This window comes from Euleptes europaea, chromosome 16 (assembly GCF_029931775.1).
Source record: "Euleptes europaea isolate rEulEur1 chromosome 16, rEulEur1.hap1, whole genome shotgun sequence".
Taxonomy (NCBI): Eukaryota; Metazoa; Chordata; class Lepidosauria; order Squamata; family Sphaerodactylidae; genus Euleptes; species Euleptes europaea.
This window is the reverse complement of record NC_079327.1, coordinates 33,999,472-34,025,228: the sequence shown is the minus strand read 5'-3', so window position 1 is coordinate 34,025,228 and position 25,757 is coordinate 33,999,472. Positions and strand designations below refer to the sequence as shown.

The 25,757-nt window shown below is 42.3% G+C and overlaps 1 protein-coding gene across 1 annotated transcript; it reads right to left on the bottom strand.

Moving 5' to 3' along the window:
• Window positions 1-577: 577 nt before the first annotated feature.
• CNGA3 (cyclic nucleotide gated channel subunit alpha 3) lies at window positions 578-23,960 on the bottom strand. Its single transcript, XM_056862167.1, has 9 exons — window positions 23,951-23,960; window positions 21,791-21,914; window positions 16,468-16,584; window positions 13,433-13,597; window positions 11,033-11,086; window positions 8,865-8,975; window positions 6,286-6,393; window positions 2,452-2,558; window positions 578-1,968 (listed from the first exon to the last, which is right to left on the bottom strand). Exons 2-9 carry the CDS (start codon window positions 21,889-21,891, stop codon window positions 578-580), a joined length of 2,154 nt encoding a protein of 717 aa, XP_056718145.1. The 5' UTR covers window positions 21,892-21,914; window positions 23,951-23,960.
• Between the last annotated feature and the right edge of the window lie 1,797 nt (window positions 23,961-25,757).

Genomic DNA, 25,757 nt, shown 5'->3' with positions numbered 1-25,757 from the left:
TACACCAAAACCAAAATATGTGATCTTGAAATCTGTGGCATGGCAGTACAGGAACAGTTCAGTCACCATGCAAAAGACTACAAATAATATACCAGTCTTTACAAATCTATTTTCTTCAAAGGGAACAGAATTAATTACTCTAAAAGCCCACACATTATATTCACTGAGACAACTATGATTTCAAGGTAGAAAAACATGAAACTAGAATGGTTATGTGTATGGATCTGTCTTCATCAGACTATTAGTTTGCCTAAGATTCAGCAGCAAATACAGAAGTGACAATATGATATATGTAGTCAGACCCACAGAAATTATCTTCAAGGAAGTTTGATCGTGCCTCATGATTTTACCGGTACAAAAGGAGCAAAAACTGAACGTGAAGATCTTTTTCTAAAAACATCACAAAATGTTTGAATTTCCTATTTACAACTCAATTCTGCTTCTGTTAAAAACTCTACAAGCGCATTGTTTTAATCCATTTAAAAACAACCATGTTTACATATTTGCATGTGTGGTCATCTCTCTCTCTCTCATGTGCTGAATGAAGGTCAAGGATCACACAATTTTTTATCGCTTCCTAATCCTTGTCAGCCTTGTCAGTCTCATCCCCTGACAAGGTACCACTTCCATATTTCTTTACTTTGGTCTCCACTTTTGCAAGTCTCTGCTTGACTTTGGTTTGACTAGCAGAGAATTCTGCTAGGAGCCTAGCAAACCTGGTCTGGAGGCTGTCTAGAACAAGTTCAAGTTTCTCTATTTTCTCTTGCATGTCTTTGGGGTCAGTTTCTTTGGCTGCTTCTTCATCAATTAAGTTGTCTTTCATCAAAATTTGCCGTCCTTTCTCTTCCAGTGCCTGTTTAGCATCAGGGTACTCTGTGAGCGCTTCCATCAGGTCACTTTTAGACAAGCAAAACAGATCAGAATAGCCTATGCTTCTGATGTTGGCGGTTCTCCTGTTACCAGATTTGCTGCCTTTGATGTTTAAGATGCTGATTTCTCCAAAATAGCTGCCATCACTTAGGACCACAAATTGGGTCACCCCGTCATCAGCCACAACAGCTAATTTCCCTTCTTTGATAATATACATTTCTCTCCCGATATCACCTTTCTTACAGATATAATCTCCGGGACTGAAGACTGTAGGTCTTAGCTTCAACACCAGTTCAACCAGGAGGCCTGCTTCACAATCCTGGAAGATACGCACTTTTTTAAGCGTATCCAAGTGGACATTTATAGCAATCTCAGCTCTCAGTTTGTCAGGAAGGTACTTAAGAACTTCCCTCTCTTCCACTGTTTTCTTGTTGGTCCACAGGTAATCAAACCATTTAATAACCCTGGCTTCCATGTCTTTACTGACCTTTCGGAAGTGCATGTACTGTTTGATAGCGTCAACTTTGGCCTGGAAGTCTGTCCTAGAGGCATTCATGTTAGAAATCATAGAGCCTACATTACCAACAATGGTAGCAAAGATGAGCACACCCACTAGGAAGTCAATGACCACAAACAGAAACTCTTCATCTTTCACTGGAGGGGGGGTTTCCCCAATGGTTGTCAGTGTCAACGTTGACCAATACAAACTATAAATATACTTTCTAGATAGACGCCCAAATTCTGGAATAGACACATTGGGATAGACCCAACTGTCTGTCCCAAATCCAATATGCTTTGAAATGGCATAGTATATACATGCATTCCAGTGGATAATGATTAGAATATACAAGACAAGGTTCCCAATACGAAATATATTTGGGTAGTTTGTTCTCGTCTCTGTACGGTCAAAAAACTCAAATAGCCTAGGAAGCCTCAGAAGGCGGTTAAACCGCAATTCAGGGTAGTTCAATCCAAATTTTAAATAAAGTATGTCTGTTGGGAAAAGTGACAAAAGGTCCAATTTGAACCGTAAAGTGTCTTGATAATTTTGCCTTAACTTCTTTTCATCTCGAACTAGTAGTCCTTGTTCAAGGAAACCTTAAAAAATAAAAAAATAGATTAAGTGAAATGCTAACATCAGCAAATGGATTATATGGTTGTGAATATAAACATTACAGCCCTAGAAATGTGCATCTTAATCTCTGGGACCTAATACTTTCTTTTGGTGACTGGCAAATACTTCTCAAGTGTTCAAAAATATCTTCCTCTGGAGGATTAGGTTTACAAAGCTTGAACAATAATTATACGACTATTCATTTTTGTCCATTCTTACTGAAATCTACAATATTAATAAAGCTTGCCACATGGCTTGGTTTGAAGCAGGCAGCAATGCCATGGTTTGAAAGTCTGAGTTGAGTCTGCACAACACTTCTCTAGATATATGTCTTGTTTCAGAAAAGGGATTATTTCAATAGTCTGTATCAAACTCAGTGATTCTTCCCTTTTGATCAAGTATAGTGGATGATGAACAGTAGATTCATCAGTATAATTCGACAGCAGACACTTGTCTAATGAACCTACCTGTTCTAAACCTGACAAGAATGTCCAAGACGTAGACAACATCAGCCAAATAGTCCAAGATTAACCAAAGTATAACATTGTCCATTTGAAGTACATCAAAACAGGCTCTGAGGAAGCACAAAAGAAAAGAAGACTGGATTTCACTCGTACGCTAAACGTATGCAGGCGATTGTGTTCTGGCTCCACAGTTTTTTAACAATCATGTTCACAGCACTATGTATGGTGGTGTCACTGGGCTGTTGTGATAATAAATATATTGCGGGGAAAGCTTTTTGGATGAAAGATCAGAAAATGTAGTTAAGTAAAAGTTTGCTTTGAAATAATTGGCAGTCCAAACAAAATAAAATGAGACACTTATGGCTGGCTTTGATATTATGACACCCCACACGGAAAGAAGCATAGACAGAAAGTGTGACAGGTGATGGAATATCAGCCTAGTTTACACAGTATGCTCTGCTGCTGCTTTGATTACTTAGAAGTTACTCTGGCTGTACGAGAGGGATTGGGAGAAAGGTGAACAAGTGACAAGGATGATTAGCAGACAGAGGTGGCAGAAAACCAGCTGGGAAAGGGAGGGTAGAATTGTTCAGGAAAGTATTAAATAGGTTGATCTGCACAAGGAGCTTAAACGGCGTTCTTTGACTTATAGGTGAAGATGCTTTTGCAAGCAGAGAGCCAGCGTGGTGTAGTGGTTAAGGTGCCAGACTAGGATCTGGGAAATCCAGGTCCAATTCCCCATTCATGCCATGGAAGCTTGCTGGGTAACCTTGGGCCCGTCTCACACTGTCAGTCTAATCTACCTCACTGGGTTGTTGTGAGGATAAAATGGAAGAGAGGAGAACGATGTAAACCACTTTGGGTTTATATCATGAAGTAAAATTAGAGAGTTTCAGAGGAAAAGGCACTGAGAGGGTGAAGAAAGGAAAGCAGGTTGCAAAAGAAGAAAAGCTTGTGCAGGACAGAGGAAGCAAGAAAGGGAGGAGACACGTCTTTTTTCAGCTGTAAATAGGGTAGCCAACCTCCAGGTGTGTCCTGGCAAGCTCCCAAAATTAGTACTGATCTCCAGATGACAGAGATCAGTTCCCCTAGAGAAAATGGCTGCTTTTGGGGGGGTACCCCTTTGAAGTCCCTCCCCTCCCTAACCCCCATCTTTCCTGGCTCTATCCCCAAATCTCCAGGAATTTACCTACCTGAACTTGGCAACCCGCCTCACCTGCCCCTATTGTGTGCAGAGGACTGCTCCTCTGTGAATCCAATTTCATTCATTCCATTCTGGCCCTACCAACATGTAAGATACTCTGTCCTCCATATCCTCACTGTGCTGAGTGTTCAACTTATGCTTCCTAGCGAGACATGGCCTAACAATATTAAAAATCAAAGGTATCCTTCCTTTGGAATGGTATCTGCAGAAGGGAAAAAATACTTTAATCTAATCAGTGTTAAGAATTTTGCTTTCCTTTGTATTTCGGGGCGAGGTGTTTAAGCGCGAGGTGTTCAGTCGTTCGCAGCCTGTAGGTTGCTGGGGCACTGAAGCCACCAGATGGCACCTGCAGGCTGTTGTGTGCATGAAGCTTGCTGCAAATCAGAGCTGGGAAAACCATACAACTCCTTCCTCAAAAACGCGTCGATAAGAACATAAGAACATAAGAAAGGCCCTGCTGGATCAGACCAAGGCCCATCAAGTCCAGCAGTCTGCTCACACAGTGGCCAACGAGGTGCCTCTAGGAAGCCCACAAACAAGATGACTGCAGCAGCACCATCCTGCCTGTGTTCCACCGCACCCAAGATAATAGGCATGCTCCTCTGATCCTGGAGAGAATAGGTATGCATCATGACTAGCATCCATTTTAACTAGTAGCCATTAATACACCTTTTCTCCATGAATAAGTCCACTCCCCTCTTAAAGCCTTCCAAGTTGGCAGCCATCACCACATTTTGGGGCAGGGAGTTCCACAATTTAACTATGCATTGTGTGAAAAAATACTTCCTTTTATCTGTTTTGAATCTCTCACCCTCCAGCTTACCAGCATAATCTCTCACCCTCCAGGGTTACCAGCATGAATCTCTCACCCTCCAGGGTTACCAGCGTAAAGTTGCAAGCTTTTCTTTCTGAAAAGACTTCTGTGTTTAGTTTGGATTGTTTCATTGAGGAAGGAAACACACGAGTTGGATAGGGTTGCCAACCTCCAGGTACTAGCTGGAGATCCCCTGCTATTACAACCAATCTCCAGCTGTTAGAGATCAGTTCCCCTGGAGTGCTCCCCAAACCCCAAAATAAAAATATGAGGTTTTGCTAGCCTCAACTAATATATTGCGGGAAAAGTCTGTAGCACTGGAATAAGAGAGCAAGATCTTAGAGACAAGTCATGTGAAAGGAAGCTAAGCAGAGTTTTTAAAAGTCACTGACCAGGTACAGTACATGGGGGCCCAGTTCAGATTGGGACCACAGCATGAGGGGGAAGCTAAGCCTCCACCTCATTTCCCCAGTTTAACTACTGTTAACTACTGTTTCTAGGGTTGCTAGGTCCTTCTTCACCACCAGTGGGAGGTTTTTGGGGCGGGGCCTGAGGAGAGCAAGGTTTGGGGAGTGGAGGGACTTCAATGCTATAGAGTCCAATTGCCAAAGTGGCCATTTTCTCCAGGTGAACTGATCTCTAGTAGCTGGAGATCAATTGTAACATCAGGAGATCTCCCGCTAGTATAGGGTTGCCAACCTCCAGGTACTAGCTGGAGATCTCCTGCTATTACAACTGATCTCCAGCCACTAGAGACCAGTTCACCTGGAAAAAATGGCCGCCTTGGCAATTGGACTCTATGGCATTGAAGTCCCTTTCCTCCCCAAACTCCGCTCTCCTCAGGCTCCGCTCCAAAAACCTCCCGCCAGTGGCAAAGAGGGACCTGGCAACCCTAAACTAGTACCTGGAGGTTGGCAACCCTATTTCCCAGTAACTACTGTTTGGCCTGTATGGAAAATTTACATGTATTAAGGTTAAAGATAGGATTGAAACTGGGATTAGTGGTGGGAAGGGGCCGTGGCTCAGTGGCAGAGTATCTGCTTGGAGTGCAGAAGGTCCCAGGTTTGGTCCCCGGCATCTCCAGTTAAAGGGACTAGGCCAGTAGGTGATGTGAAAGACCTCAGCCTGAGACCCTGGAGAGCTGCTGCCGGTCTGAGTAGACAATACTGACTTTGATGGACCAAGGGTCTGATTCAGTATAAGGCAGCTTCATGTGCTCGTGTGTTCAGGAACATGATGAAATCTGAAGAAAGACTCTGTTCCTAAGTAGGACAGTAAAGAATAGTCTTATTGTGAACATCAGATTAGTGTTGGTGGTTGGGATATAATATTAGTGTTGGGGGATATACTTGCACTTATTGCTACTGTTACATTTAGGAATAGAATTTGCACAAAGACTGGGTTAGGGTTTGGTATAGGGTTAGAGGGGTTATCTAGTGACAGGGTTTGGTGCTTAGTGATAAGGTTAAGATAAAGGTTAGCTCGAGTATCTGAGATGAGAGGTTTCCCCAATAGTGCCTCCAACAGACTAAGAAAGATCTCTGGCTTAAACCCCTGGATAGCAGCTGCAGTGGGTGGGGGACACACAATATTGGGCTAGATTATACAATAGTGAATATCTATCTAAGAGTTAAAAGAAGACAGTGCAACCAAAGTTTTTAAAACTTTGTAAGCCATCATGACAAATCACCCCAAACTGAATTAGAACGTTAGAACTGTTCCATTTTTGTGCATATCCAATAGTTATGGTTAAAGAGATAAAAGTCAGCTACTGAAACCAACTGTTATAGCAGAAGTGCAATTAAGGAGTAATCCTTACCTACATATTAACATACACCAATTATACAATACTGGTACTGCAATGATTGACAGCCATCGGTAATACAGATTGCTTGAAGGATCCATCACAAAGATATCTTTCGTCTTCCTAAAAAGGAAAAACCTAAAGGTAAATACACATGAAATACCACTGATCACAGAAACTCTCCTTCTTCCAAAGTGAGCATACTTCCTTCAGCAGATTACAACCTCCGCAGTTTAGGGAATACCTTCTGGGTGGTACTGTACCTAGTCTGGTCCAATACAGCACCCACTGACATATTCTCAAATTGAAGCTGGCATGGCCAGTGTCATCATCTGTCAGCAAGGCAACAAGTGTTTTAATCATGTGCTTAAATTGACAGGAGTCAGTTTCAGATAGCCGGCTCAAGATTCACTCAGCCTTCCATCCTTCCGAGGTTGGTAAACTGTAGACGACTGGGGAAGGCACTGGCAAACCACCCCGTAAACATAGTCCACCTAGTAAACGTCGGGATGTGATGTCACCTCAAGGGTCAGGAATTATTCGGTGCTTTCACACCTTTACCTTTACTCCACATAGGGTTGCCAGGTCCGGGTTGGGAAACACCTGGAGATTTTGGGGGCGGAGCCTGAGGAGGGCAGGGTTTTGAGTAGTGAGGGACTTCAATGCCATAGATTCCAATTGCCAAAGCGGCCTTTTTCTCCAGGTGAACTGATCTCTGTCGGCTGGAGATCAGTTGTAATAGAGGGAGATCTCCAGCCACCACCTGGAGGTTGGCAACCCTAACTCCACAGCATATTGAAGCTGGACCTAATCAGGCCATCACAATAGATAACAATCTGTTTAGGCAATACTGATATTGCAGCCTCTTTTCGACAGATCATCAGTCCACACAAAGCCTTCTTCAGAGCGAGCTCTTTAAATCTATGCTAGTATTAATTATCACAGGCCTAAGAAAACCAGAGTACATACCTGGGGCCAAAACTAGGGATCCACATGAATAGCATGTCCCCCTCTCCCAACCATAAATAACATAACAGTATGTCTTAAGTTGCTTTTTAAACCCCTGCTAGTAAATTCAAGATCAGGGGGGAAATATTCAAACATTCTGTTAACCACATTTACAGTACTATGGCAGAACTACTGTTACTACAAGCTTATTACCAGTGCAGAAAGTACGTTACTACTTCTATTGCTTAACACTTGTTTGGCCTTCACAGGCCAAAACACACACTTGGGATGTCATCTTTGCAACATACTCCTTGGAATCAATGTTCAGTTGCCTTTTGAGTGCTTTCCCCCACTGGCTCAGAATAGTATATGTCGTTTTCCTTCTTTGACAGAATCCTCCAAACAACCCTGCGGGTTAGGTTAGGTTAGGGACTGGCCACGGTCACCATAAGCTTTTACGGCTGAGTGGGGAAAACAACAGCTATCAGCCCTAGCAGCCGTTGAAGTTGGCTGGCGCAGAACTGGTTGAAATAAATCAAAAGAGTTTCCGTCTAGACATCAGGAAGCATTTTCTAACAGTTAGAGCAGTTCCTCAGTGGAACAGGCTTCCTCGGGAGGTGGTAAGCTCTTCTTCCCTGGAGGTTTTTAAGCAGAGGCTAGAGGGTCATCTGTCAGCAATGCTGATTCTATGACCTTAGGCAGATCATGAGAGGGAGGGAATCTTGGCCATCTTCTGGGCATGGAGTAGAGGTCACCAGGGGTGTTGAGAGGAGGTAGTTGTGAATTTCCTGCATTTTGTAGGGGGTTGGACTAGATGATTCTGGTGGTCCCTTCCAACCACCAGATTATATGATTCTATGGTGGCATGCTATGCAAATAGTCCAGCCACTGGGGCCAATTAGGCAGTTTACTACTAGTGAGAACAAGCTGGGGAGGTGGTGTTATGAGAAATCACAGAGCACAGATCAATTATTAACATACACATCCAAATCTTCCCTTCCTGGATTCTATCACTCCCAAGGGATTGGGTAGGCCCATTCCCCCTCTCCCATCTTTGCTTTTTTTTTAAATGGACTCGCAGCTTCTCTCAAAATTCCACGCCTCTGGAGCCTCAGTGTGATATTGTCAGTGAGGTTTTTGCTTTTAGATAATTTGCAAAGCAATATTTCACTACATACTTGGGAGAGTCCCCTGCCTTATCTATGAATCACCTGTTTTGCTCTGTCTGTGATTGGCATTGAACCACTTCTATTAACACACTTGGGGGGCCCATGCAAAATCTTGGGGAAGGTAGATGGACCATTTTGAAACTGTCACACTTTGAACCCATATGGTCCCTTTCAAGATACTATAAGCTCTTATAAACTTGTGAAAGGGAATTTCTTCACCCACCCCCTTTCTTTAATTGAAATGCAACTGCTCTCAGATTTCGAAAGGAACAAGCATGTTCAGACTGCAAAAGGCCATTCAAAGGCGGGGACTTTTAATTTCTAATTTACAAGGTAATTTTTCCAGTGTATAGTTCCCTGAGTATACAGCAACTCTGGCTTAGCCGGTGAGTGGGCTCCTTTCACTGCTTCTGCAATAGGCATTCTAGGGAAAAGGAAGTCTGTTGCAAAGATAAAATCATTCCAGTTTATACTTACTCTGGTTCCTTTTTCTTATCATCATTTTTCTCTTTCTTTTCCTCCTTTTTTTCCTCTTTCTTTTCTTCCTCCTTTTTTTCCTCTTTACCCTCTGTCTTTTCCTCCTTCTTTCTGTTTAACAAACTCAGCATTGTTACTGGCTTACTGAGGGCTGGGTCTACAACGCCAGACCCAACTACACGTAGACTAAAGGAGACTAGTCACGCGTTAACACCAAGGAGTCTACACTACTGAGATCAGCAGTATCTAGGGTTGCCAGGTCCCTCTTGGCCACCGGTGGGAGGTTTTGGGGCGGAGCCTAAGGAGGGAGGAGTTTGGGGAGGGGAGGGACTTCAATGCCATAGAGTCCAATCCCCAAAGCGGTCATTTTCTCTAGGTGAGCTAATCTCTATCGGCTGGAGATCAGTTGTAATAGTGGGAGATCTCCAGCTAGTACCTGGAGGTTAGCAACCCTAGCAATATCAGGCAGAGAGTTCTCACATTGCCAGCAGCAATTCTATGTTTAATGAGTGCTGGAAGATCCCTTTATCCCTTAGAAGCTCCTTGATCCATTGATCTTGAGCAGCGTAAATCTAATGTTTGAGGGATATTTCCAGGAATTCATTACTGCTTTCCATCAGTGTACTTGAAAAAGAAACGGAACAATGGAGGAATCGGCTGCTTTTGGTGAAGCCCTCATGGCTAGTTGTGGGGAGACAGCTTTTCAAAAGCTGCGTTCCTCTACATGTTACGTGTGACATGAGTCAATGCTAGGACACATAGAGCTAGAGAAGGAGCAAACAGGGCCCACTGTGGCCATTGCCGCTGGCAAATGTGGCATGAGAGGGAAGCCTGAAGCTCCTCCTCCCCACTCACAGAGCTCCAGAGCCAAACGGAGCAAGAGAGCACTTTTCAAATAGGTTTTCCCATTCATACATGTGACTGTGAGTTAGGGGGTTAGCGCACTTTGTATTCCCAGTGATGTATTAAGAGTTTGAAAATGTTGTAAAAAACATCGCTTTAAAAGGGGTTTTGGATACCACGGCCTTTTAAATGGTTGGAAGACGTCTTCACAGCTAAAGGGGCCAAGCAAAGTGCGAACAGTATTTTTCATAACGTTTTCAAACTCTTAATACATCGGTGGGAATACATAGAAAGTGCGAACAGTATTTTTTATAACATTTTCAAACTCTTAATACATCGCTGGGAATACAAGTGCGGTAACAGCCTTAGGCTGGGCACCCCAACCTGACTCTTTTGACACATAACCTCTAGTTTGGCCCAATCAATGGAGTCTAGGGGCGAAAACGCATGGTCGCTTTATCCTCCTTTAATCCCTGTTTTAGCCAGGATCGAACGCACATTAGGTGAAACGCATGTGTTCGATCCTGGCTGAATCCTGGCTGAAACAGGGATTAAAGGAGGATAAAGCGACCATGTGTTTTCGCCCTAGGATAGTCTTAGAATGGCAGTTCATGCTCAGAAGAGGCAGAACAAGCAGCACCAAAATGACAACCCACTGAAGTTAACATGGGAGTAAGCTACTGCTGTTTGAAAAGGTCGGTAGTAAATGTACCCTGAAGTGGGTGGCTATGCAAGAAATTAAAACATGAGAGGTTGACTGACAGGCCTCAACGTATGTAGGGATTTCATCTGTCAACATCTCTATGCAGAGGGTTGTCAGGTCCCTCTTCGCCACTGCTGGGAGGTTTTTGGGGCGGAGCCTGAGGAGGGCAAGGTTTGGGGGAGGGGAGGGACTTCAGTGCCATAGAGTCCAATTGCCAACACGGCCATTTTCTCCAGGTGAACCGATCTCTGTTGGCTGGAGATCAGTTGTATTAGCGGGAGATCTCCAGCTACTACCTGGAGGTTGGCAACCCTGTCTGCACAAATCTGGAATAAACCCCACAAACTCAGCCACCTTGCCAATAAAACAGGGGTTAAAAGGAAGCCATAAAATGCACACTGTGGCAGGGAAATTCTAAGTCAACATCACTAGCAGCCTCCTAAGCAGAAAAAGGGCTGCTCATTATCTGTAAGAAAGAGCTTTTGCAAAAGGACATAGAGCTGCCAGGGGGTTTCAAAGGAGAGAAGCAGGGAAACTGACTCAAAGGGGTCAGCAGAGTGTTTTGCAAAGGGGAGATAAAGAGGAGACTAGGCTAGAGGCAGGCGGTCAGTAGTGTACTTACTCTTCATTGGTGTTGTTGGAGTAGTTGACATTAAATCTGGCCAGAGCCCAATGACTGGAGAGGATTGATTAAACGAATGAATGAATGAATAAATAAATAAAGTGACAACACAAAAAACTTGGACACAAATAAATAAATAAATAAAAACTTGGCCTTGCATGCGTAAATCTTGGCTTTGACCCTGCCATAGATTGCATCACTAGTCCTTCCTATATGCTGAAAAGATTAGAGAGGTCAGCTTTGGCCACAACACTAAGTCTCTTTTATAACTATTGAGGGCAGCAGTTGCCCTTGTTCATGTGCAGATCGTGCACTTTTGTAACCAAGCCTAGGTGTCTGGAGCATGCCTGATCTCAGGCGCATTAATGCTTGTATTAGGATCTGGATATTTATAGCTGTGTAGCCACTTGGCTGCTACGTGAATCACACCGTTTCAGTCCATCTTTTCAGAAGCAGAGCCAAGACTGCTGGAGAATAAACAGACACATCGACGGTTGCTGCCCAATGCACTGACCCCCAATGTAGGTAAGAGACATGGCGGTAATGCTGCAGATCTTTAATTTTAGCAAAGAAGAAAGTTGGGTATTTGAGGGTCAATTTGGACAGCTGGTATTCGCAAAAGCACAAGTAGCAGATGTTCCTGCTTCTGGTTTAACACACGTAGTAAAAACTCACCAGTCCAAATCACCACGCCGCCTTCAAATGTATGTTTCATACAAGAAACCAGAGTTGATGGATGTTCACAGACCACCCTCACAAATCTCCTTATCTATAGTGAATAGCTTATTGGTGCAGTGCGCCTTAACCCTTTTTAGTCGTATATTTGCTTTTCATTCAAAACTGAATGAGACAACTACAATGAGACTACAACTACAAAACTGAATGAGACAACTAATTACAAATGTTGTAATTAGGGCGGGCAGGTTTGTGTGTCAGAGAGAGAGAGGTGGGTTTGTATACTGCAAGGCCTTCTGGGCAGGATGTGTAGTGTGTCTCTGTGTTCCCTATGCACAGAGACACACTGTCTTCCTGTGTGATTCCTGCCAGTGAAGACCGGACCCTCTGAAGTCAAAGGCAGATTTAGAGGAGTTCCCAATTGCCCAGGTCCAGTGGGGAATTCCCCGCCACAACTTCCTACCCTCAACAAATTGAGGAGGAGGAGAATAATATGGCTTCTATCGAGAGACTCAAGGAATTTTCCGTAGTCCCTATGCCCTTTACTCTAGAGATTAGGGGAAATCCCTTCAGCGTTACCTAGAAGTGAAGACACATCCTCTCCAGCCTCCCCAGGCACTGCCCTCCAGATTTCCAAGGATTTGCCTAGGCAGTGTTGCAATCCCTAGGTACAGTATAGCTTTCTCCCCTAAAACAATGGATGGCAGTAATTCAAGGGAAAGCAAAAGGTAGGGACTGCCACTGCTTTCTGCCTCTGGCAATACCTTGCTTCTATCTGCATAGCCCTGGGTTTTGTGTCCTGATCAGACAACAGTGTGACAGAGCTTTGGCAACTGGCTTGTTTCTATGAAGATATCAAGCAGGTAGTAATACATGTCTGAGAGAATAAGCCTTGTTTCAGCATTCTGCAAGACCAAATAACATGAACAACAGCACAGTCTGGGAGCATTCTGCACAAGCAGAAGTCTGATGTATGAGACAACTCAGTAATATGAACTTTAGCTTTTTGAACGTATTATAGACCACACACACACAAAAAAAAACCTTGGAATAAATGGAGCCCTGTATTGGAAACATGCAAGAGACCTGAAAGATCTGGCCAAGTTTCTAGGGTCAGCAAATAAGCCTTTAGAACCCTGCCCTGTTCCCAGCCCTCCCATGGTTACCATCTCCTGCCCCTCAATTCTGCCACTTATATAACCCCAACTTCCTTCCCCTAAAATTGCTTTGCATATTTGAATCTTATAAGTAGAATAAATTTTTGCAAAAATGGCATTTCTGCCCATATTTATTTCATTGTTAGTATTACGCTATAGCAGAACATAGTTTCTCCTTTGGTGTGAAACATGGAACTTTGTCTTCCCCCTTTAGAAATGGCATAGGTCTCATTGCCGTGTATTATTGCTCATCTGTATTTCAAACCTGGCGGCCTGCCAGCCCTGGAGGTTGCAGAAGAACCAAGTTAACCACTTGCTCAAGAACACCAAAGAGCGATGACTGAATGGACAAACTCACTGAAGACTATTCACATGGCCTTGAAAACCCAGTACATCACGACTCCAACTCATACCCCATTGTAAGCAACAGGAGAATCCCCATTTAATGTTATGGCTCTGAACTGCACATAATGTCAGCACAGCACCCTGCTTGCAAACCATGCTATTCTTCTTCCTTGAGCATGATATCCAGGACAAATTTTCTCTCAGTGCAGTTGTCTCTTCTTACTTTTTCAGCTGGCCTGGCTCTTCAGAGTTGGCATTGTTGTCTCTACTGGGAACATCTTTGAGCTCTGGCCCTCGGATGCGGTCGAGGAAAGAATCGGGCCTTTCGTCTTCATGATGCAAGTGTCTTCTGGCCCAGGAGGTCAGTGATAAGACGAAACGTGATAATCTGAAAAGAGGATGGGCTAATTTATCCTTTATCGTTTAAACATATTCTAATAAATAGCTTAGGTGTCAGCTTTCCTGTTAAAGAATCATGCCTTTGCCCAGACCCTTCTTCCATTTTGTTATGCATCTTTTGACTACCCCTACTTCTCTTCCCCTCCTTCTCTAGTCCTCTAAAAGTATAAGTGGCCACAAAGAATCTTTGATTTTTCTCATTTTTGCTTTCCTCAGAAGATCTCGTATGCTTTACATGGGCTACTTCCATGCCAAGGTGATTTCCCATGTTAATATAATTGCTGATGTAATTCTGCATGAAATCAGCCTTGCAAGGGAGATTCCAGACAGCCCAGGGTAATTTGTTTTCTCTCCATTTTTAGCAGTGATTTCCATTTCACATCTGATGTGCATTGAAGGCCCCCTTGCTGTGTGACCATCAGGATTCTCCACACATCTTGTTGTTTTTTGAGGAGCACAGGTAACACAGTCTTGCATAGAAATAAAACTATTTCTTTTAAAAAAAAAAATTTTTTTAAACCCACAAATATTTGCAGACCTCTCCAATAAAAATATTTGCAGACCTCTCCCTAAAAGGCAGGTTGAGCTTTGGCTAATTTTCTTGATTAAAAAAGGCATGAGTAACACTGGATAGGAATAACACAATACCTTTAACAACTTTCAAAAAAACTCCTCATATTTGCAGAGCCTCCAATGATCACCTCCTCTCTGTCTAAAGGGCAGGTGGTTGTCTTCTGTTATGCTAATTGTTGCCAGGGACTGGACCCTTGTGGTCATAAAAAAATGAAAAGAGTAACTGAAGTCCTACAATTATGCTGTTTCCCCATCAGACATACGAAACTGCTCATGCCAATAGCATCCTTTTTTAGTGGTTTAAAATAAAACAGTTTTTTGTGGAAAGAACAGGCTGTTCACAGTATGGGCACAAATAGAGGATGATATGTGGAAACGGGGGGGGGGGAAGCACCAGTCAGGTGGCTGAAACGTGGGGAATTATTGGTGTGAGAACAGCCACAGATAAAGAAAGGAAATAATGTTACATTAGCAATCAATATATTATTAGTAGCTTTATATCTTGCATCAATAAAATTATTTTGATAGACACTGGAATTCTGTTGCCTTAATCCTATCTGCAGTGTGGTCCCAGAAATTCATTATGAAAGGAGGAAACATACAATTGGCAACCCACTTATATCTCCTTACAACAGAAAGAACTATTGACCAGGACAAACTTAACCAACATATACAGAATGTTTCCCAAGGCTAGCATTGAATATGCCAACAGCTGTGGAGGGGCCATGGCTCAGTGGTAGAGCATCTGCTTGGTTCAATTCCCGGCATCTCCAGTTAAACGGACTAGGCAAGTAGGTGATGTGAAAGACACCTGGAGAGCCACTGCCAGTCTGAGTAGACAATACTGCTTTTGATGGACCAATGGTCTGAGTCAATATAAGGCAGCTTCATGTGTTCATGTGTTCAATAGCAGAATCATTGTACATCTATTCACAATTTCAGCAAACTATGTAAAATGAATGTATGGTGGGCACTTGGTTCTAGACTCACTTCATTCTCCCATCACTGGACAATCTTTACTATTTAAAAAAACCTGGGGATAAAGATCTGTGTATATGTTTAAGGCATATTTGCTACATCTAGGTATTATGTCACACAAAAGGAAGTGAGACAAGACTAATGAAACAAATATGGTCCCATTCCTACCCTGTGCTGAAGGTGTGAATAAGCCTTGTGTGTTCATAGCTCGAGTAAGTCCAAAAGCAATTCAATAAGAAACTTCGAATACAAAACCCTTAATTGGCATTAAAAGGGAAATCATGCAATAAGAAATTTCAAAATCTCTGCTCTCCACTGCTAATTCAGTGACAAAACCCATTTTTCTGACAAAAGTTCTTCATTCCTCAACCAAACTAGAAAAAACATTCATCAGCTTTTAAAAGGCTGACAGCAATTCTTTGTAAAAGAGAAGAAGTGAATGTTTTTGCTTTCATCCAATGCTGTATAAAAAAGTGAACTGAATCAGTAATTTTCAGAAGGATTTATTACATTCCGGTGTTTAGAAAATAGAATCCTACATATATATATGATAGATCCCCATAATAAATATAAAATATTGACAAAAATTGATTATTCAGTAGAGGCTCAGTGGTACTTCATAAGGCTTGTTTTAGACGAAGATGTGGCAAACTCCAAAGTGTCTTTTCATACTAGGGTTGCCAGGTCCCTCTTCGCCATCGGTGGGAGGTTTTTTGGGCAGAGCCTGAGGAGGGCGGGGTTTGGGGAGGGGAGAGCCTTCAATGCCATAGAGTCCAATTGTTAAAGCAGCCATTTTCTCCAGATGAACTGATCTCTATTGGCTGGAGATCAGTTGTAATAGCAGGAGATCTCCAGCTACTACCTGGAGGTTGTCAACCCTATTTCATACCCTTCATAGCCATGGCTCACCACATCCCAGGAAGCTTTAAAAATGCAAGTGGAACTATGCTAACCAGCACAAATAAAATATGACCTTATAGCTTTGATGGATTTTTTGCCAATGAAGAGAGGATTTCATCCTTACCTTTATGTTCTCTCATCGAGCTAAAAGGAATGTTCTTTCATTTCTCAACCAGCTTACCCACCACAGCACATTTAGAAACTGGGCTGTCCTAAAGGTTCAGAAGCAAGGTCAACTTGCCCTTTACTTAATTTCATAGCTTCGTATTAACCAAATTCCTTTCATTCTCATATTAACCAAATTCCTTTAATTACTGGCTATGTTCATCCCACCCCTTTGCTTCCAGGACAAGATCCCAGTAACCTTGTCTAAGGTCGCTGCCCTGACATGTTGTAAATGAAGCTTACCTAGCTATAGCTCCACTGCCTGTGAATGAGCTCCTTCGGGATTCAGACAGGCCTCCTGTCTCCATGGAAATGACTCCCTGCAATTCAGAAGACGTGTCCTCACACGGTGAGTGGGTCCTTCGAAAACAAACAATAAAAAAGAGCAACAAATTTAGTCCCTTCCGATGTTCACTTGCTTTTCTTGAGCCCTCTCCAATTAGGGAACCGTGGAAGAACATGCATTCCTTCCTCAATCACAAATGCTATTACTGTCATAAGTGACGTTATGAAAAACGCAGTACATTAATCATCTTCTGCCTGTGTACTGCTTCCCTTGAGGTCAATGGGGGTTTTGCTGGACAGAACTTACTAATAGAGGCATTATCTATGTATTTATGTATTAAATTTTCTGCCACGGCCATTCCAGATGGCCAGGGCAGAGAACAATAGTTGAAAAAATATCAAACATCCATTTGCAATCAAACCAAAGACCTTAGAAACACCACTGATACTACAACCTGCTCTGGGTGTGCGGGAAATGACACATTTTACTTGGCTAAGAGGTACATTAATGGATCAAACATAGCTCATGACAAAAATTCTTTAAAGGGGTTTAGCGGTTAAAGAACAATATGTATGATTGTATAAAATACCAAAATAATTATATCATCTAGTCTCCACTAGACCTGAAGGAATAGCAATGTCTTTCAGCAATTTATTTCTCAGACACTTTAGCAAGTAATGCTGTCATGCAGGTAATGCCTAGATCAGCCGGGAGATCAGCCTTCTGGGCCAGTAACTGACAGTGCAATCCTATGCAGAGATATACCAGTCTGAGCATAATTAAATGAATCAGCTTAGACCGGAGCACCTCTGAGTGGTTGGAGTGTGATTGTTACAGGAATCTCTGTGCTAAGTTTTTATATAAATGTAAAGGTCCCCTGTGCAAGCACTGGGTCATTCCTGACCCATGGGGTGATGTCACATCCCGACGTTTCCAAGGCAGACTTTGTTTGCCAGTGCCTTCCCCAGCCATCTTCCCTTTACCCCCAGCAAGCTGGGTACTCATTTCACCAACCTCGGAAGGATGGAAGGCTGAGACAACCTTGAGCCGGCTACCTGAAACCAACTTCCGTCGGGATCAAACTCAGGTTGTGAGCAGAGCTTTTGACTGCAGTACTGCAGCTTACCACTTTGAGCTACGGGGGCTCCTAAGTTTTTATATAGCAGGTAGTTAAAAGATAAATCTACCAGATGATCCACCAGACAGTACTTTTAATGCACAAATGCTTTCCATTTTCTTTGCATTGTTTACTTGTTTCAACCTTTCAGCCTCCTGTAAAATGGCAATATTTGCAAGTCCATCTCATTCTCAGTAGCTTATTGCGAGAAGTAAACTTCAAAGATGAGCCTATGACTGAACATTTATTTCCTTCAAAAAACATTTACTGAATAAGTATCAACTTCAGATCCATGGAGAGAGCAAGTATAAGCTTTAAGTCCATATCCCATTGCTTTGGCAAAACGGGGCGATCGAGCTCCATATTCATTCATTCCTGAGATTCTGCAAGTCATATTTATTAATCAACATCAAATATTTATGAATAAATATTGTAGATTTTGTGTTCTGCCTTGATTCAGTTAGAGTTCTCAGGAGCAAAGAGGACTCTGAGACACTTAATGCCGCAAGGCCATATTTAGATACCAACAAATGTTGCATCTGTAAGTATTGCCATTCTATATAAAGTGGTGAGTCATATCTAGATCTCAGCTCAGAAAATGACAAAAACTCATCATCATAACCTATCAATTGCTCCAATGTAAAAATCACCCTATCGGCCCAAGCCTTCCATAAAAAAAGATTTCTTCCCAATTTTTAGATCTGGATTGGCCCATAATGTTAATTTCACATGTGAAAGTGCATCAAATTGATATTGTCATGACATTATGTGTCATTGTTCTCTAGTTGCAGAAATTGCAAGAGGAATGGAATCCACTCTAGCATAAGCAGACCCTGATGCATTCATCATAGACAGGGGCACCAGACAAGAGGCCTCCAAAAGAGCACAAGAAAGATAGACCAACTGCAAGGAGTGATCCCAATAATTAGTACAAGTTAACAAGTATGCCTGATTATATAAGATTAGGAAAACCAAATCCTCCTTCATTGAATGGAAGTTGCATCCTCTTTAAAGAATCCAAGGCAGTGAGGAACCCCACATAAATTTCTGAAACAAAGTATTCAGGTTATGAATATATCTGCAAGATATATAGAAAGGAATTGCACATAAAATATAAATAATTCTATGTATAACACTCATTTTTTGTATATTTACTTTATCCCATAGAGACGTTTAAAGTTGCCCATCTGTCCAAATCCAAAGATATATCAGCATTAGCTTGTTAAAATTTCACATGATCATGTGTGTAACATCTCTAGGAATCAGTATTCCAAGCTAAGCCCTGACACCTGGGCACCATCAAAAATGTCCATAGGTATCAACTCAGATTTTGCCTAGTTAATTGAATACCCAGACAAGCCTCCAAAGGTGTTAATCATATTAATTAATGTAGGAATAGAAGACTGAGATTCTGAAATAAATAATGAATGATCATCTGAAAAAAGAATAATTTTAAATTCCAGAGTTATGTACAAAGCCATGAATACTATTATTTTGTCTAATGGCACAAGCCAGAGGTTCCAGACATAAATCAAGAGAAAAAGAGGGCAATCTTGTCTAGTACCCCACTTGAGGGAATGGCATAGAAAATCCAGCACCCTGGATCTAGGAGATGTATAAAGAATTCTAATCCACTTCAAAAATTCGTGAGGTAAACCGAATTTAGTCAATGTAGCAAAGATAAATTTCCAGTATATTCTGTCAAAAGCTTTTTCAGCATCAAGAGAGAGAATGGCAACTTGATCAGATCTCCTACTATTTAAAGCGATCAGATCAGTGACCAGCGTAAGGTGATCAGAGTCTTGCCTAATTCGTATAAATCCTACCTTGTCTACCTGTACCTTTAGCTGTAACAACTTTTTGGAGTCTATTAGCAATAATGGTTATCCTAATAGTTAATATTTTAGCATCCATCCACATTCATCAAAGAAATAGGCTAAAAATTTGCACACTGATTGCTGGGTTTAGGGATCGCAGTGATATGTGTGTGTGTGTGTGTGTGTTAAGTGCCGTCAAGTCGCTTCCGACTCATGGTGATCCTATGAATGAAAGTCCTCCAAAATGTCCTATCTTTGACAGCCTTGATCAGATTTTGCAAATTGAAGGCTGTGGCTTCCTTTATTAAGTCAATCCATCTCTTGTTGGGTCTTCCTCTTTTCCTGCTGCCCTCAACTTTTCCTAGCCTGACTGTCTTTTCCAGTGACTCTTGTCATCTCACAGTGATATAAGCATCATTTAATGGTCATGGCAACAAGCAAGACTCAAAAATTAATTATACAATTTACAAAGTTTTGAAATTAAGAAATCTGCAAAGGTTTTATACCATTTAATAGGCAACCCATCTGGTCCTAGAGGTTTGCCATTATTCATACAATTATCACTGCCTTTACTTCATCTATGCATAAAGATTCAGCAAGAATCTGTTGCTGAATAATATCTAAACATGGGAGGTTCCCATAATTCTGCAAAAGAAGCCTTAACAGTTAAAGTTCTCAAGCCAATATAATCTCATCATGTAGCTTAGGCCCTTACGTTTGATCAAGAGAGTGTGTACCTAAGGAAGTAAAGCTTGCCTGCAGGGAGAAAACAGTACTGTGTGAGAAAGCCACAAATATAAGGTGTGCACAGAAAAGTGCATAGAAGAAAATCAGAAAAGTTTGTTGCTCCTAATGAAGTTATTATTTTACTGATCTTGTGACTGCTGTTCTAATGAACAAGCCTTGTGATTCAGAGTTAAAGGGAGGAAAGTCTCCTTCCTCTGCCCTACTTCCTCCCCAACAAACTCTGAGTGGTCTGATGTTTTGGGGAGAGGTTTTGTGTTTGCTGTACTGAGGAATAACAAGCATTGCTTCTTTTTAGTTGGCTTCATGCTGCAGTACCTTTGTCAGCCCTGTGCCCATGAACATCAGTCATTTGGGGGGGGGGGGCAAAGCCTGAGAAGGGGGGAGCATTGTGGAAACTTTGACATCATTTCCAAGTGATCACCAAGAAATGATATTATAACATTTGTGGCACTCTAGGAATTTCCCCAATCTCTATGGTAAAGGCCATAGAGATTAGGATAAATTCCTAGAGCACCACAGACACTTTGACATCACTTACCAGGATGTGAAATCACAGCATCCTTGATGTCATCCCTCTCCCCATTTTTCTCCAGCTGTTCAATTGATCAAACATAAGCAATTGAGAGCGGAGGTTGCTGTTCACCTGCCACAGGTGGGCACATGGTAAAACTAATCTGGAGTTGTCTAGTGGTTAGAGTTTCAGACTAGGGCTGGGGAGACCAAGGTTCAACTCTTCTCTCTGCTGTAATGTATGCAGCAGAAAAGCAAGAGTCATGTTGAGCTTGCTGTTTTCCCCCAGGCTCCTTCGTCTACACTTTTCATTGGACCATGGACTGTAGCCACCCAATCACGAACTTGGGGGTGTGGCTCCGGGTGGTTGGGATTGGCATATAAGCAGGTTGTCATACATTGCCAGTTCAGTTCTAGGTTGTTAATAAAGCGGTTGTTGTTGGAACTCCATCTCCAGTCTCGTGTATCACCCATGCGTACATTATACCGGCGATGAAGGTGGTATACAGCTGGTAGGCAGCCAGGCTAAACCCCAGCTGAAATCACTAGTGATAGCTAGTCGGCAGCCTGGCTAGTCCAGCTGAAGTCACTGGTGATACCACAAAAGGGAGACGCAACACAATGCACTATGGCTACTCAGGGCCACCTCGAAGAATTCAATACATCCACCCCAGAGATGTGGGAGAGCTATGAAACACGGCTCACGTTCTACCTACAAGCTAACAAGATCACCGATGCTGATCTCAAAAGAGCGACGTTCCTCAGCTTGTGCGGAGCTGACACGTTCAAAGTCGTATAAGCACTACTGTCTCCCGCCAAACCGGAAGAGACTCCACTCGATGCCATGTTAGAGGCCTTAAGGAACCACTTCACACCCAAACCATCTGAGATTGCCTGACAGCATGCATTTTACATGCGAAATCAAATCCCAATATCTGCCATGGAGCTCACTGGGTAAACTTGGGCCAGTCACACACACCCCTCTCTCTCCAATCTATTTCAAAGGGCTGTTCTGAAGCTAAAATAGAGGAAGGGAAGTAGATATTATCCCTCAAGCTAGGACAAAAAAAAAGTAATAGAATCAATTACCTGCTGACTCCATTGTCAAGTGTATCTGTCTCATCATCAATAGTCTTCATGGGCAGCCTGTGCCGAGCAGAATAGGAGTGATGGGTATCAACTTTAGCCATTTTACTTTACATCCAAATGATACCTGAAACACAGTAAACCTTACAGTAAACCCTGCATACTAGAAATGACAATTCAAAAAGAATCAACTATACAATCAGATTCCCATCCTTCCGAGGTCGGTAAAATGAGTACCCAGCTTGCTGGGGGGAAAAGGAAGATGACTGGGGAAGGCACTGGCCAACCACCTCATGGGTCAGGAATGACCTGGTGCTTGCACAGGGGACCTTTACCTTTACCTTAGGGATGCCGTTTACTTTATTTACCTTAGGCACCTGGTTGGCCACTGTGTGAACAGACTGCTGGACTTGATGGGCCTTGGTCTGATCCAGTAGGGCCTTTCTTATGTTCTTATGTTAAATCTTATGAGAATCTGATTGTATTGTAATTCAAAAAGAAGATTTTTTTTAATTAAAAAAGTAACTCTCTAGCCTCTTTTGTGGCAGATACAGAGATATAAGGGGAAAGGTGCAGGCAGTTTCTTTGCCACTGAAAGAGCTAAAGACTTTTTAAAATGAAAGCTAGGAATTCAGAGGAACCAGTAGACTGCGGCAAAAGTTATTTTAGAATTCTATACAGCAGTAGCAATTGCCAATTTTTCGAAGAGTCCTCAAAAGCCCTCCAGTGGTAGTGCAGGGGCAAGAGACTGACAGGAGAAAAATGGAACCAACGCAGGCGGGACCTTTGAAATTGTTCACCTTCCTGAATCCTCAAAAAAATACCAAGTTTCATCAGCCTCCATTTATGAGTTCTTAATTTTGAAGTTAAATCATGAAGTAAGCCTGTAAAATATGTACGTTACGCCACTTCTTATTTTATGTCTGTTCAGATGCTAACATCAACGTTGAACATTGGCCTAAAATGATATCTGTAAAACATTCCTCAGGCTAGAACCAGTCCATAAATACAGCTTTAAAAGATGGAGTTAAAAGCCTGAGCAAAAATAAATGTTCTCTGTTGCTCCAAAAGGCCATTACATTAGATACCAGGTGAGCCTCAAGGAGGAGGGCATTCCAAAGGTGATGAAATCCATTAATTCTGCTTTTCTGAAAATAATTCCTGTTTCCTAATACAGATTACTCGGGATTTATAAAATGCAGAAATAAGAGCCTCTTAAAAAAAAACAGTAATTCATAGAGTTTCCCCCCACTAGTGTACACTGAACTTAGATACAAAATGTCATGTACAAGGAGCCACGCTATGCCAGATGACCATTGGTATATTCTGCCCAACACCGCTGGCTCTGCAAGGCCATGCCTGAACAAGAGTCATAGAAAGAGACACACATGAACACACATGAAGCTGCCTTATACTGAACCAGACCCTTGGTCCATCAAAGTCAGTATTGTCTACTCAGACCAGCAGCAGCTCTCCAGGGTCTCAGGCAGAGGTCTTTCACATCACCTACTTGTCTAATCCTTTTAACTGGAGATGCCGGGGATTGAACCTGTGACCTTCTGCGTGCCAAGCAGATGCTCCACCACTGAGCTACAGCCCTTCTCCCCCCAACATCTCAACACCTGCACCATAGGTGTCAGGAGCTAACTCTGAGACCATATGCATGATAAATGTAAGTAGAGCCTTGTGTTTAGCTAGACTGAATGCTAACCCATTTATGGTTATGCAGGGCAGGATTTTGAATATACCATACCCAGACAGGACCTGTTCTTGCTCTTCTGGCTCTATTGATTCATTAGCTCATGCCCTCTTGGAATGCCACTTTTATGAGGAACCTCGGTCACATTACATCTCTCCCCTTATAAATCCAATGCCTCTGTCTCTGACATAATGCCTTTTTTATTAAGTGACAGGGATCCCAAGGCTACATTGTCAGTGGCAAGATTTATTTCAGTCCTTATATCCCTTAAACATTAGATTTACGCTGCTCAAGATCAATGGATCAAGGAGCTTCTAGGGGATAAAGGAAAGGATAAATGTAAGTCAGTGTTGTATATTGGTTAGAGTATCTGACTAGGATGTGGAAAGACTTGGGTTTGAATTTCCCATCTGCCGTGGGAACTTACTGGATGGCTTGGGGCCAGTCACTCTCTCTTTACCTACCTCACAGAGCCGTTGTAAGATACACATTGATTATATGACCACGGGGTGGGGGGGCTCTCTCCATTCTTTCAAATGCAAATCAGCTTGTTTAAGTTTCTTCGGAATGAACTGAAAAGCTGTTGTGAGCAGAGAAGCTCCATATCTTCACTGAAACTCCCATGTAGCTTAATTGTTCAGATTTGAATTCACTGTGAATTCCTGATACAATCTAATATTACAAGCTTATTAGTAAGCCCAAGTTTTGTGATGTCTATCACAGAAATAAAAATCCTTTTTAGGGTCATGCTATGCTTCTGGATTTGGATTCTGGAGAGAGTCCAGTAGCGAATAGCAATCCGCTGACTTTTAGAAAAGACAAAAAGTGAAGATTGAGAACTGTATGAGAGCATAAGGGTAATTCAGTGAGCACTGTGGTCTGGTGATTCCCTTGAAAGGAACTGAATTGTGCAGAAACAGTGCTGGGTTAGATGTGAGCATATACTTGAACAAAAATAACCTTAACAAAAATTAGCGGTTGTGATTTTTGTAGTAGTTGGCCTTCAAAGTTATTAGACCCCACAAGTTAAGAGCAGCGTCCCAAATTAATGTAAAATACACTTTGTGTAAACACAAAGGGGTTGTATCCTGCCTAAAATTTCTGCCCATGTAAGGGGGAGTGATTTTCACTGCCCCCCACCCAGTGACAGACTTCTAATACCCCCGAGCTATTCCCAGGGGCAGCGTTTTGGGTGAGAGGTATGTCAGAATGCTGCAGGCGGGTTGGGGCAAGGAAGTCATACTTCCATGGACGGAAACCCTTCAGCATGTGGAAATTGAAGGCAGGATACAAGCCAATTCCTATAAAACAGCGCCACAACAAATGCACATAACAGAAGCCCTGCAGAACTTCTTACTAAATCAACAGACCAAACTGAAAAGAAATCCTCAATGAACTAATTTTTTTGGGAAGGTGGCCAAAGAAAACTATTCCAGAGGAGGAGAGCAGCCACTGACACGGACCTTTTCCACACGCTTGACTTTATTTTCTTGGCAGTTGATCCACAAGCATTGGAACTGATTTCGACATGGTTGTTCCACAGGTCTGCCCTCCCTGTGCATTTTCACAGTTGTGAGGTCCGTTTATTTTCTTCCACGTGTGCCTTCAATAATGAGGATTGTCAAGGGCGTGTGCTGCCGTCATTGGTGTTGCCATCGGTGACATCACAGCACCTCTCTTTTAAAAAAGAAAGCCTGAAAATATTGATATACCGGTGCTGTGTTGCAATGATAGTTTAAGCAGGTTTTCTTTCATTTTTTTAAAAAAAGCCATTCTCTAGTCCATTCCTTCACGGAGATAAGCCTTTCCCCTTATATCTCTGCAAGGACAAGAACTAAAGACTTTTTTTAAAAAGTCTGCTTAAACTATCATTACAACACCACATAGATATATCAATACTTTGGGAGCTTTAAAAGAAAACAAACTAAAGCTACTTCTTTTCAGGGCGGTGGGAAGGAGAGGGAGTGGTTTGACAATGACTACAGTCCAATCGCTGAAAAGTGAGCTTGAAGGTAGGCGGGAGTGGGAGAGACAAAGAAAACTGACAGAAACATTACGCACAAGGAGAAAGCTGACTCAAAAAGCTGATCTTCCAGAAAAAGATCAAAGTTGTTTCAAAAGAAACAGAAAAAAACTGGGGAATAACAATGACGACAAAAATCCAAGTGAAAACTAAAGACACAAAAATGTGTGCAGAAATTGGGAGATAAAGTGAAGTAGTATGGGGCCAGAACCAATGGGGGGAAAATGTGGAAAAGCCCATGGCCCAGG

Coding starts and splice junctions, on each gene's coding strand:
- CNGA3 (XM_056862167.1), bottom strand. CDS start 21,891: ATGGCTAAAGTTGATACCCATCACTCCTATTCTGCTCGGCACAGGCTG. Junction 8,976..11,032: donor TCCAACAACACCAATGAAGA/GTAAGTACACTA, acceptor TTTGTTAAACAG/AAAGAAGGAGGAAAAGACAG. Junction 2,559..6,285: donor TGGTGTATGTTAATATGTAG/GTAAGGATTACT, acceptor GTGCTTCCTCAG/AGCCTGTTTTGATGTACTTC.